The sequence below is a fragment of the Phyllobates terribilis genome, unplaced genomic scaffold (genome assembly GCF_046119375.1).
Source record: "Phyllobates terribilis strain yellow unplaced genomic scaffold, ASM4611937v1 Scaffold_11__3_contigs__length_659146591, whole genome shotgun sequence".
NCBI classification, from domain to species: Eukaryota; Metazoa; Chordata; class Amphibia; order Anura; family Dendrobatidae; genus Phyllobates; species Phyllobates terribilis.
In genome coordinates this window covers 453,077,190-453,090,816 of record NW_027362771.1, presented here as the reverse complement: position 1 = coordinate 453,090,816, position 13,627 = coordinate 453,077,190, and the positions used below count along the sequence as shown (strand labels likewise).

Genomic DNA, 13,627 nt, shown 5'->3' with positions numbered 1-13,627 from the left:
CTCCTCCTTGGGACTTAAATCTCGTGCTTTCGGCTCTAACCAGGTGTCCCTTTGAACCTCTAGCGGACGCATCTCTTAAAATCCTGTCCCTTAAGACGTCCCTTCTAGTAGCTCTCACATCGGCACGTCTGATTAGTGATATACAAGCCTTATCAGCAGGGCCCCCCTTCACGCAAATCCTAGAAGATAGGGTGACACTTAGGACTGACCCAGCGTACCTTCCTAAGGTGGGTTCCCTCTTCCACAGGTTGCAAGAGATCACCCTCCCTTCCTTTTGTTCAGACCCAAAAAACAAGGGGGAAGAGGTCCTTCACACCTTAGACTTCAGGAGGTGCATTATACAATACTTAGAGGCCACACGAGAGTGTAGAAAGGATAGGTCTCTCTTTGTGTGCTTCCAGGGATCTCGGAAGGGACAGAAGGTTTCCAAGAGCACCCTGGCAAGGTGGATAAGGGACGCCATCTCCCTGGCTTACTCCTCAAGCGGGGAAACCGCGCCTGCGGGCCTAAAGGCTCACTCAACTAGGGCAGTGGCAGCCTCCTGGGCGGAGAAGGCTGGGGCTTCTATCGAACAGATATGTAGAGCGGTGACCTGGTCTTCTCCTTCCACATTCTTTAAACACTACCGGCTAGATCTAACCTCGTCTTCAGACCTTACCTTTGGCAGAAGGGTTCTGGAAGCGGTGGTCCCTCCCTAATCTTCACTTCTCTGCAATCTCTCCGTGGTGCCGTCATGGGGAAAGAGAAAGACGTAGTTACTTACCGGTAACGGGATTTCTCGGAACCCATGTGGGTGGGATTAGCTTTCTCAGCTCTGCTGCATTGCTAAATCTAAAGTCTCTGATTGTGTCAGAATGGCTGCACCCAGTAATCGAAGTGATACATGGTTGGATTCAGCTTCTCTTTGCCTACATCAGGCTGCTATCAGATGTAGCAAAAGCCTGCTGACAGATTTCCTTCAAGTCTAAGAATCGTTTTCTGTAGTGGGGTTCATTAAAATTTATTTATTTTACTTATTTATATAGCGCCATTAATTCCACAGCGCTTTACAGACATCATCACTGTCCCCAATGGGGCTCACAATCTAGATTCCCTATCAGTATGTCTTTAGAGTGTGGGATGAAACCGATGAAAACATGGGGAGAACATACAAACGCCTTACAGATGTTGTCCATGGTAAAATTTGAACCCAGGACCCCAGCGCTGCAAGGCTGCAGTGCTAACCACTGAGCCACCATGCTGCCTGAAATGTTACATTGTTTTGCTTTTACAAGCTTTTTGTGTTCCTGCATATTCAGCTTTGTTGTTGTCAGTAGCCATAGCTGAGAGAAGCTCCGAAAAAGACAAAGTAAAGTGTTACAAACACTCCCCCAGCTCATGAAAATGGGCTGACTGTCAGATCCTCCTGTAACTCATTCTGCAGCCGGCAATACAGTGCAACAGGTTGTTAAAGGCAAACCGTGCAACAGTTTAATGAAACCCAATTGCAAAAATGACTTTTAGCCCCTATGACATGCATGGAATTAAGAATAAAAAACACGGTTCCCAAAGGTGGACAACCCTTTTTAACGTATTTTTCACATGAACTAGCTCTAAAAGAAGACTTCCAACCATGTGTTTGGTAAAGCAGTATCGGTTTCTCTGAGAAAAATCTTTGATTAGCAGTGAAGTAAAATAGAAAATATGACCATAGTGAGTTGCTAAAAAGCAGAAGTCATTTTTTTCTACTTCCTTCCTTACTGTGACTAGCCTCGAGCCTCTAATGATTGCAGCTTCAGTATGAGGTGTCATGTCTGTGCGATTTAATAGCACCCACCTTCTGTATATGTGGGGTCGGATCTAGCCGCAGGATGCCGTGGAGTAAATTCATTGAAGTGCCACAAATTAGGATAAGATATGTAGGATCGTGGCATGGCGAGGTAAGGTCGGGCTGCCCTACTTTTCACTAGTTCTGCCTGTCTGAGAATTGTGCGCCAAGACTGGTTATTTTATGTAAAATATACAGATATACGATGTGAATACATTGGATAGTATTTCTTACAATTAGATTAGATTTCTGTGTTTTTCTTCCCTTGTAACATACTTCCTTGGATGCCACTTGTGCAATCTGTTGCAGCACTTTAATACAGAATCACACATTGCGCTATAGATATAGAAAAAATGTGACTTTTTTGGCTTGTTTTTTAACTTTTGTGCTGTCCTGCTGGTTCACTATCAGTCAGCTTTTTTTCTTGCTGTTTTCCCAGGAAAAGGAAAAAACAAAAGACAAAGAAAAGGAGCCAAGTGATAAAGGCAAAGAGAAGCACAAAAGCAATGGACACATATTTGTCACTGCAGCCATGATGGATACCCTAACATGCAAAAGCTGCGACAAGCCTTTCACCAAAAAACCTGGCTACGTGTGTCAAGGTAAGCAGCAAGTTGTTTGTTCCGCCTGCATTTGTCTTAGTGCTTGTTTTTAAGGAAATGGTTTCTCAACACATTTGGTATTTCCCTTTTAATGTTCGTTTTGGACAGCACACGCCAGGAGAGTATGTCTTTTAAATAGTGGATTGGCCATTATGTTTGTGTTATAGGAATGCAGCTGCACATCTAATAATCATGTGTGGGGGGGGGGAACTAGAATACAGCCTTTAGAGTGAGGCAGCAGGGGCACATTTCTAATATACATTCAGCCTCATTTATCAAAAGTGTCGAAACTCGCCTCATTGCCTATAATAGCCAATCACAGTGCAGCTTTTCTAACTTAGTCCTACTGACACGTCCGTGTTTCCAGTACGGATGGTATTCTTTCTTTTTTTTTTACGGATACCACACGTACCCATTATAACCTATTTTTCTATGCACATGTGCGTTTTTTCCCGGCAGCACAGATGACAAGGGCCAATACAAGTCTGAGTCCGTGAAAAACACAGACCGCTCACGCATCTATGTGCTGTACGTGTTTAACATTGCAAAGTATAGGAGAAGCTTTGCAATGTAATTCTTTTTTTCAGCCATACTGGAAAAACACTAATGCATCAGTACGAGTTTTTCCAATACGTGTTTAAACACCAACGTGAGAAGGAGACTTCAGTGCGTCCTGCTGCAGCCGATCACTGACCTTAGCGTCTATGCACAAGGCACAAGCTGTTGAGCTGTGTGATCGGTTGCAGTTGTGATGTGAGTTGTAGCCATGTTGTCACTGCTGTAACCAGGACAAAAGACTGGAGGCGGCTGTAGAGAGCTGATGCTGGGGGTGCCGAAAACTTCATTTGTATCTTTTTTTTTTTTTCTTCCTTTTTGTTTTTTTTTTTAACCAGAGGAAGCTTATACAGGCGAAACAAAGCCGCCTCATACATTGCCAAGTGGCAGCTGCCAAGTACTGGACTTGATCTCCAATTCAAATGAATTACTGCATTGCTTCCTGAAGTGATGGGAGATGAAACCCAATACTCTGCAGGGGGTGCTAAGCAAAGTACGGGGCTGCTCTATTCCACCTCGTACATTGCTTATATCCTTCTGTTACCAGAGTGGATTTCTACTGATCTGTTGGGGTGATTAGACCCACCGATGCCATATTGATGACCTGTCTTACAGGTTGGTGATCCATTGTAAAGTCCCAGGCAACTCCTTTAATTTATGAGAAATTCCTTTAAGGGGTACATTCACTTGGCCATGTTTTCTGTGGCAGATTTTGTGGTGGATCTGAAAAACAAATCTGTGTCACATGAGGATTTTCTGTAGATTTAATTTGATGCATTGGGTTAGATCTGCAGCATAAACGGATGTGCTGTGGGTGTAGAAGGCTCACCGTGAGTTAATTTCCGCTGCTGATTTTGATCCTGCAGCATTTGGATAAGATTTCATAAACTAATTTTGCTTCTACTGTAATACTGTGGATTGTCCAGGCACAAAACCAGATAGAAAATCCGCAGCGTATTTGCCACACGTCCACTTCCTCCAAAGCGGAGTTCTGCTAGAACAGCACGGGGAACAAAGCAACATTTTCTGTTTTGACTTTGAAAAATTAAGTCTATGTTAACATGTGGCATTTTTGCAGCTCTTTTTCTTTTTTTTTTTTTTTTTTTTCTTTTTTTTTGTGGATTATGTGTGATTTGTCCACATTACAGGTTTAATACAGTTAGTTTTATTCACCAAAAATACAGCAAAACCTGTTTTGTTGCATTTTTTGCAATATTTTTGAAAATTTTCAGTGCTCTTTATGGGTGAAAAACGCTAAAAGAAGTGACATGCTGCAGATTTCAAAAACGCTGCAGTCTTCAAATTCAGTCAGGAAAAAAAAATCTGCATGAGATTTCTGAAATCCCATAGCTTTAGCTGTTACTGTAAAACTCAACTTCTTTTCTGCAGAAAAACATCACGTGTGAACATAGCCCAAGTCATTTGTGGTTCAATTCCTTGTCTTTTCCAAGATCTCTGGTAGCTGTCAGTATATAAATACTCTTGCCTCGGTCTGACCTAGCTTTCAGTCTTTCGGTAATCCTTTTAGCAAAGTGCACATTTCTACAATGTATGAGCTTGGAGTCAGAGCATTGGTCAGACTTGCGGTTGTTCATAGGTGTGTGCTGCATATATAAACACACATACGGCACTGGGGGTATATATATGTATTTCTGGAGATTTCTTCATTGTGTTCATCAGTGATTCATAGTCTCTGATCTTTAGATACAGTCTGTACAAATACACACACGGTGTTAGACAGGTTTGGTTACCATTATGCAACATTGATACATTCTGGATACAGCGTCTCGTGCTTATTCTATTGTTGTGATCTAATTTTAAATTGCATTACCAGGCTAATAACCCCTTAATGCTATTTGAGGTACAGTACCAGTCAAAAGTATGGACGCACCTCACCTGTTCATGCAATGGTTTTCCTTGTTCTGCACATTGTGCATTCAGACTGGAGACCGCAAAGCCACAAAGAAATACACATATGGTAACCTCAATTAATGAAACATTTGTGAACCAAACCAGAATATGTTCTTAAATTCCTCATTCCTTTTACTCTGACACCTTAACACAGCCTTGGCATTCTCCTCGTAAAAGGGTTTGACGAGAAAGAAAGTAAATTTTTTCACAGCAGGATGTGAAACCCATTTATTTTTGTGATTTTTGCCAAGTTTAAACCATAATGTCTTGGTGTCCTCCCCTGAGCATGGATGTTAGTATTAACACAATTCACTAATTAAACTGTACTAACGTAACAAAGCCTGACCATGTCAATGCCTATTAAGGTTTGAAAGTAAAGAGTGTCCTACTGACTCACTGCCCTACCAAGGTGTGAAAGTAATGAGTGTCCTATCAACTCACTGCCCTACCAAGGTGTGAAAGTAATGAGTGTCCTACTGACTCACTGCCCTACCAAGGTGTGAAAGTAATGGGTGTCCTACCAACTCACTGCCCTACCAAGGTGTGAAAGTAATGGGTGTCCTACCAACTCACTGCCCTACCAAGGTGTGAAAGTAATGAGTGTCCTATCAACTCACTGCCCTACCAAGGTGTGAAAGTAATGAGTGTCCTACTGACTCACTGCCCTACCAAGGTGTGAAAGTAATGGGTGTCCTACCAACTCACTGCCCTACCAAGGTGTGAAAGTAATGAGTGTCCTACTGACTCACTGCCCTACCAAGGTGTGAAAGTAATGGGTGTCCTACCAACTCACTGCCCTACCAAGGTGTGAAAGTAATGGGTGTCCTACCAACTCACTGCCCTACCAAGGTGTGAAAGTAATGAGTGTCCTATCAACTCACTGCCCTACCAAGGTGTGAAAGTAATGAGTGTCCTACTGACTCACTGCCCTACCAAGGTGTGAAAGTAATGGGTGTCCTACCAACTCACTGCCCTACCAAGGTGTGAAAGTAATGAGTGTCCTACCAACTCACTGCCCTACCAAGATGTGAAAGTAATGAGTGTCCTACCAACTCACTGCCCTACCAAGGTGTGAAAGTAATGAGTGTCCTACCAACTCACTGCCCTACCAAGGTGTGAAAGTAAACAATGCCTGATTAACTAAATGCAGTGACAAGGTGTTGGGTAAACCATGCCTGACCAATTCAACTCTCCCACTACTGTTTTTACATTTGCAATTGTGTATTTTTTCATGACCTCATATGAACTTTCTTGTTCGGAATCGTCAGGGTTTTTTTTTTACCTGAAAAAAAATGTTTTTCCACTAAATTATTTGATCACATTGCCTTTTTTTCCAAAAATGTTGGGGAACCTTTTGTTTCACAGACAGTACTTTCTATGTAATTGAAAGTGTATAGAGAAATATACATGGGTGTGTAGTCTGGAGGCAGATGCTGATTGCCCCATATATGGGGAAATAATACTTCCCGACTCCACATACGCCAATCAGACTATTTCCCTGGATCAGCGCCCCATCACAAAATCTAATACCCATGACCTCTAAAATTATATTTTTCAAGAAGTCATCCAGCCTCTCCTTGAACTTTTTTAGTGAATTGTCCATTCCAATATGTTGTGACAGAGAGTTCCATCGTCTCACTGCTCTTACAGTAAAGAACCTGCCTCTGTGATGATTAAGCCTTCTCTCCTCTAGACATAGAGGACGCCATCTTGTCGTCATTGCAGATCTAGATGTAAAAAGATCATTAGAAAGATCTCTACTGTTGCTTTCAGGGCTGTGGTGTCAGTAAGCCAAACCTCCGACTCCTCAATTTCCATGACACCAACTCCATGACACAGACTCCCTCATATATGGCTCATGTTTAAGTGATAAATTTACTGCAGCACAGATTAATCTCAGCTAAAAGTCTAGACCCTTAGATCAGGAATAGGACAGACATTTATAGGACATTTCATAACTTTCCCAAATTCTTAGGAAAAAATATTTCCCACAAACTCCATTGAACTACTGTACCCAATCTATTATATATTTTAGGAGTCGGAGTTGGTCCATTTTAAACCGACTCCGACTCCACAGCCCTGGTTTGTGTGGCTAAGGCTATGTTCACACACATTGTGTTTTTTTTTCTGCTGCAAGCTTTTCTCTGGCAGGAAAACAGCTGTGTAAAAAAACGCAGGTTTTGTTGCGTTTTTTGTTGCGTTTTTGCTGCGTTTTTTGACCAATCATTACTTCCTGTGGGTGAGAAAACGCTGCAAAAACGCAGGTGCGTTTTCTGCTGCAGAAACGCTGAAAGAAGTGACATGCTCTATTTTCCAAATATGCAAGCAAGGCAGAAAATACACAGCAAACAAAAAGCAACATGTGTGAACAGAGAATTCTGGTTTCTCATACACTTTGCTGGTACTGCAAGACACAGCTGAAAATACGCAGCAAAACACAACGTGTGTGAACATAGCCTAAAGAAGTGGGAGCGCAGCAGCCCACTAGCGGCCGCTCATTGGCTAGAGGACTTACTTGGTGTAACCATGCCGTTCGAACACCGGCAGACCCAGCGCTGACATCGCTGAAATGGCATCCGTGCTGGGGCTATTTTTTTGTTTTACATGTGGAACTACTTCATTCACAAAAGGGTTGTCCAGGGAGTGAATACAACCCTTTAAAAGTGTTCTCTGATTTGGACAATCTCTCCATATTAGTCCCTTGCCAATAAGCTGATCACGAAGTTTTCTCTTCTTGGGTTCCTGTCTGATCACATGTGATTTGTGGCAAAAACTAGCAGTAGGTGTCTATATTTCTCATCATAAGCAATGTTGGTGGTAGTAAAGGGATGTTCTCATGTTTAAACGTTATGCCCAATCCATGAGAGGTTCAATTATTATTCAAGGTTGTCAATTATTAGGTTGTGTTCTGCTGTTTCCATACAATACATGTTTTATCACCAGGAGATTATCACTACCTGGACTACAGCAGCATGTGAGCCCTTGTCCAGCTCCGCCCCCTCCTCTGGTAAGCATTTAGCAATAGACAATATACATACAGAGACTGCTATTAGCGGGGGCAGCTTTCTGAGCTCTGCTGCATCTAAAAAGTCTAATTGTATAACGACTGCTGCACTCAGTAAACTAAGTGATACATCACTGGAATCAGGGTCTCTTATCCTACATCATGCTGCTCTCTGATGCAGTAGCAAAAACCTGGTGACAAATTATTTTTCATAAGATTGGAATTGTCCTGAATGTTAGGCTATAGAAACGTCTGTATCAGTCTGTCAGGCATGTTGCCTGAGTTTGTATCGGTGTACGCAGGCGAGTATATATGGGGCTTCCGCATTGGCCGTCATCAGTGAGGGGGGTAGGAGGTAGCAGCGATCTCTCCGGACGGGGTCCGCACCACATATCCTGTTGGTCATGTTAGACTCTTTCTTTGGAAACTGTTTACATATCACACATTAGATCTTCGTGGTGAAATTGATGTTCTGTTTCCGGCTCTGATATTGAGTAGGTGGCTTTGTTCATGACAAATCCCTCTCTTTTGGCAAGTGGAAATCCCTGTGTTTCATTCTGTGGAAGCGTGTACATTCCACTGTGTGTGTACGTATGAAGTGTGCGCTCCTCCTCCTGTGACTGCTCTGGGAAGAATGTGAGTATGGACACACAGACGCTGCCGATCACAGAGCGCCAGTCACAGGTGCTGAGACCCTGCAGACGATGCGGCTGGATCGCCTCTATGGGGAGAGTAAGTGCCCAGATCTTCCACTCGCTGCACGTGAAAGGCTGCTGGAGTTACTTACACTGGACTGGCTAGATCGCAGGATTTCCCATGTAGTAGGGCTGTTTTACTTCTGGAGAAATTGCTGGTAACAAACTTCCTGGTGCTTCTTATGTCTTATTTACTGATGTAGCCGGGTTGTCATTTGCAATAACGCATCTTGATATCATCAAGTTATCTGTGGTTCTCCTTAAGACTGTATGTGAACAGTCATGACAAGTTCAGCTCTGCTACATCGCTACAGGCTGCCGTGTTTGTGAGAGGAAGGTGGATTACTCTGTAACGACGTGACGCTTTAGGTATTTTTCTGAACTTGTATTTCACAAGGCTCCGCCAGAATGAGCAGGGCTCTCGAGAACTAATGACTCCTCAGTGGGGTAGAGCGCCGGCCGTCTTCTGTCCTGCGTCTCTGGGTATGTCGTCTGTCTGGATTTGTGTAGTCTATGGATTGTAGACAGTCCGGACTGTGTGCAAGTTATAGGGACTGGTTACCTGCTCGGACTACTGTTACTGTACATTGGGCACTAGTGATTTTCATTTTTATCAGATGCAAATGACATTTTATTGGGATTGCCTTTCCACTATATAGATCCGTTTCAGCTACACTCTGATTCAGAGGCATTGTGGAAAAGAAAAAAAAGAGCAGTATATGTTTCTATAATGGACTTTAAAGGGGTTTTCCCCAAATCATCATGTGGCCTCTGTTTTCTGTACATACAGAATTAATCCAGTATGCCAACACAACCTACTTTGAAATCTGCACTGATTTCCAACTATCACTATCCTAATAATGACCCCTCTCCTCCCCAGGAGCCATCATTCAGTAGTTCTAATGCTGTCAGTCCACCATGCTCAAATGAATCGAATGACCCTGCCTAATAAAACATCTGACGGCCAGGTTGTAGATGTACTCAGCTATGCTATGCCAAAGATCCCACCTACAATTTGTAGGGAATGACTGCTAATTCATGAAAAACAGATGCACCTATGACCCTGTCTAATAAAACACAGACACTCCCACGGCATCCTTATTGCCCTAACAGCCATGTTGTAGCACAGGTCAGCTGTTCTATGCCCAGTTCCGCTATACATGTAGAGAAGAGCATGACCATGCTCTGAAGATCCCTATGAGCCACCAATGAAATGTTGAGTTTGTAAATAGTAGTTAAGAAATTTTGTCCAGGACTTAGTTTTTATGCACATAGTAAAAAAAATCTGTTGCACCCAGAGTCGGCTCAGAGCGATCCCTGACCACTCCTGCCAGTGATTCAGCTGCTCCACATCAACAGAGCAGCTCTTCGTCTTCTGCCGTGACTACCGACGTCATGCTGATTGACAGCCAGCTTCCCGCAGCTAAGCAGCGGGGAGCCGGCTGTCAATCAGCATGACATCGGCAGTCATGCCCGGTCAACAGAGCAGAGCAAAAGAGCAGCGTTGCTCTGTCAACGTAACGTCAGCTCAAGCCGCTGAATCACCAGCAGGAGCAGTCTGTGACGTTCTGAGCTGGCAAAGATTGGCGACTGGCACAACAGGCAGGAAGTTGGCAACTACCTGTCTGTCTGTTCTTAGGCACATTGGAAAAAAAAGTCCTCGATAATCCCTTTAATATTGGCCAAATAGTGGGTCACAGTCACTACATTCAAAACTATTAATGGTCGCTTCATTCTTATAAATAAAATTGTCATTGTTGAGCTCGATCTATATCTGTCAGGAAGTACACAGGAGAGCGGAGGGAGGGACATGCAGCACTAAGGAAAAGCAGGGTGCTGCTGGGAAATGTAGTTTTAGCAGATAAGAATAGGACCGTTCATTCAGCCCTGTGAAGCTGGAAGTGCTGAGGGGCACAAGGAGATAAAAAATGTTGTTGGGCTTGTACTGTATATTAACAATAGTCATGCAGATACTGTGATTTGTAAAAAAAAAAAAATACTGCCATTGTAGGAATAACCCTGAAAGGGAAACTGTCACTCGATTTATGCTGCCCAAACCATGAGAAGCATGAATCAGAGCCTGGCTGCCCAATTGATAGCCATGCATGTTTTGTTTCAAAGAAAACCTAGTTTGAAGAGTCGGCTGGGGACCATGGAGAGAGTCATGACTAGTCCAGCACGACCCCCTAGCTGGCTTTTTCCTGCCCCTCTTCAGGTGATTGGCAGCTCTCTCCCATGTGTCTATATAGGAAGAGACTTGTCAATAGACTTGAATGGGGCGATGAGATGCTGTCTAGGACGTCAGCAGGCTAGTCACGTGTCTCCCTGTTGGTCTAGGCCGGTTTCTCAAACTGTTCAGAAAGAACATACGTGGCTGTGGTGGTGCTGCCAGGACCTGGTTCACGCTGTTGTGGCTTTAGCTGCGTGAATCGAGTGACAGGTGCTCTTTGAAGGAGATAACCCCATTAGTTGAACACATATGCCACAGTATGCATATAATGGCCTGTGCCGAAGCATACATCTGATAGATGTTTGCCATGATAAAATCATACAGCGGCTCATTTCATCCATTTGATCTTTTTCTGAAGACGAATATCACATATAACATACAAAAGAAACCTTTAGTGTTTTATTGTATATACGGCATATACGCTGACCTTGGTGTTCTGGCGGAGTGTGCACAGCGCCTTTAGCTGCAGCTTGGTATCTGTGAGCTATTGCTCATGGGCAGTGGGTGCTGTATTCCTCTTGTGTGATGTGTATGTTGCACTGTATGCATTATTGCACATTGTATTGTAATCCAGTTTGTGTTACTCTCTGTAGGCTGTGACTGTCTATTTTGTGTATAGTTATACTATGTGACTTCTATGCACTGCTCTCGTTAAATCAGAACTGTTCTTTTAAATTCTTTTCATTTCAAATCTAGATTTATTAACATGGTGCCGAGCATTTCCAGGGTTCATACGTTGTGTCCTAAGAGAGAGAAAACACTGATTATATGAGATACTCATTATATGGGATAGGCTATTTATCTGTATCACAGTGTAAAAATGTTTATTTTTAGTGGGGGGGGGATTCATAGCATGGAATAATGTTGAAATATTCTGTACAGATCTAGCACAGTGGTTGTGACATTTGTTATGATTAGGCCTAGTTCACATAGCGTTTTTATCCTGTGCTCACACTAGGCGTTTTTTTCAGCATTTTTTTTTCTGCAGCAAAACCTGATCTCTTGGCAGGAAACAAGCTGCGCCAAAACCTCATTTTTTGGTGTGATTTTTGGTGCGTTTTTCAGGATCCCAAAGCTCAGCTCAGCTTTGCTTCCACCACAGAATCATGAACACTGCACCAATGCAAGACATATGTGAAACCATATTAACCACAATTACAAATGTAACAGTGGGGGGAAGGTTAATTGTTCAGGAATAGCTGGCAGTGCATTGAGTTTGTAGAACACTATGTATCTTCACACTATGGTCTACCATTGAGTTGCTCAGAGAATGTTCAATTTCAAACCTCTGTGGGCCACAGGTATTGTTTATTTTCCCACCTAGATGAGCCAATGTTTAAACTGTACACATAACTAATTTAATTAAACTGTCCTAATCCAAAATTACCATCTCAGGTGACCAAGACAAGATGGTAAAATCACAAAAATAAATGAGTTTCACATACTGTTGTACTTTTTTCACTAAAAACGCAGCAAAACCTGATACCTATGTTCACACTAGGCGTTTTTTTACGCTTTTTCACCACCCAATACTTTTAATGGGTGAAAACTGCAAAAAAACGCTGAAAGAAGTGACCTGCTCTATTGTGAAAAAAGCCATGCAAAGCGCAAAATACGGATGACACAAAAACCAATATGTATGCATGAGATTTCTGAAATCTCATAAACTATGCTGGTACTGTAACGCAGCTGAAAATTTGCATAAAAAAGCACTTAGTGTGAACATAGCCTTAGTCTACATCTCCTGATGCGGGTGCTGAAATGAAGCCCCCATCAGATACAATGGTAATTTTCATTATTCTATTTCACAATGTGTGATATTTAGGAAAGGTAAGTTAGTTAACCCCTTTCTAGCCTTTGCCATATTAGTACGGCACAGGCTAGCACCCCCGGTTCAGCGCGCGATCCGGCGCTGAGCCCGCACTGAACCGGGCACATGTCAGCTGATAAATACAGCTGACATGTGCCCGCAACAGCCGCGGGTGGAATCGCGATCCACCCGCTGCTGTTAACTAGTTAAATGCCACTGTCAATATCTGACAGCGGTATTCAAATCGCGCTTCCGGAAGCGCGTCGTTAGCCCCGCCCATCGGTGACCTCGTCACGTGATCGCGGGTCACCGATGGGTTGGCATGACAACCCAGTGTCTGCAGCAGACTACTGTGGTTGTCATGTCCTGATTGCTATGAGCGCCGCCCAGTGGTCAGTGGCAGGTCAGTTTAAGCATTCAGTGAACGTGGTAAAGAAGAAAAACAAAAAAAACACTGTGGAATTGCATTTTTTTTTGCAATTTTACCGCACTTGGAATTTTTTAACCGTTTTCCAGGCTCTGGGAACAAGGAGAGCAAAAAATGAAACTTCAAAAACGGAAAATCCCAAGGTTGTTAAAGGGTTAATAGTGCTCGTTATGCATTTAGGTAGATTGTAACCATGGACGTGTACTGCAGCACATGACGAGAACAAAGTGTTAAACAAATAAAGATTTTTCTTCCACTACAACAAGCGGAGTTCTTAAAGAGGATCTTTCTCTTGCCATACAGATGTAATTTGTCCTTTGTTCATGCACCTCTCCGTTCCTGAGATATGGTCACCTCCTTCCTGTATGTAAATCTAGTCTTGTTAGCCAATTGCTCCTCAAGAAGATTTCCCTAGAGAAGGAATGACAGCCTTCCTCATTTGGCTAAAATACTATTGACATGCAGGGAAGAGGTGATCATATCTCAAGAATGGAGAGGCTCTAAAACAGACACCATTACCGGACTCAGAACAGTGGCATTTATACCATGAAAAAAGATTACACATTTATGGAAAGTGGCAGCTTCT

The 13,627-nt window shown here is 43.0% G+C and overlaps 1 protein-coding gene across 4 annotated transcripts in view; it reads left to right on the top strand.

The window, feature by feature from the left end:
• The window catches only part of AKAP13 (A-kinase anchoring protein 13), a 269,973-nt gene that overhangs the window by 226,785 nt on the left and 29,561 nt on the right, over nt 1-13,627 (top strand). For all 4 annotated transcript variants that reach the window (XM_073653290.1, XM_073653288.1, XM_073653289.1 and 1 more), the window contains one exon: nt 2,247-2,409. In XM_073653290.1, the coding sequence (XP_073509391.1) occupies nt 2,247-2,409 (163 nt within the window). The remainder of the gene's footprint in view (nt 1-2,246; nt 2,410-13,627) is intronic.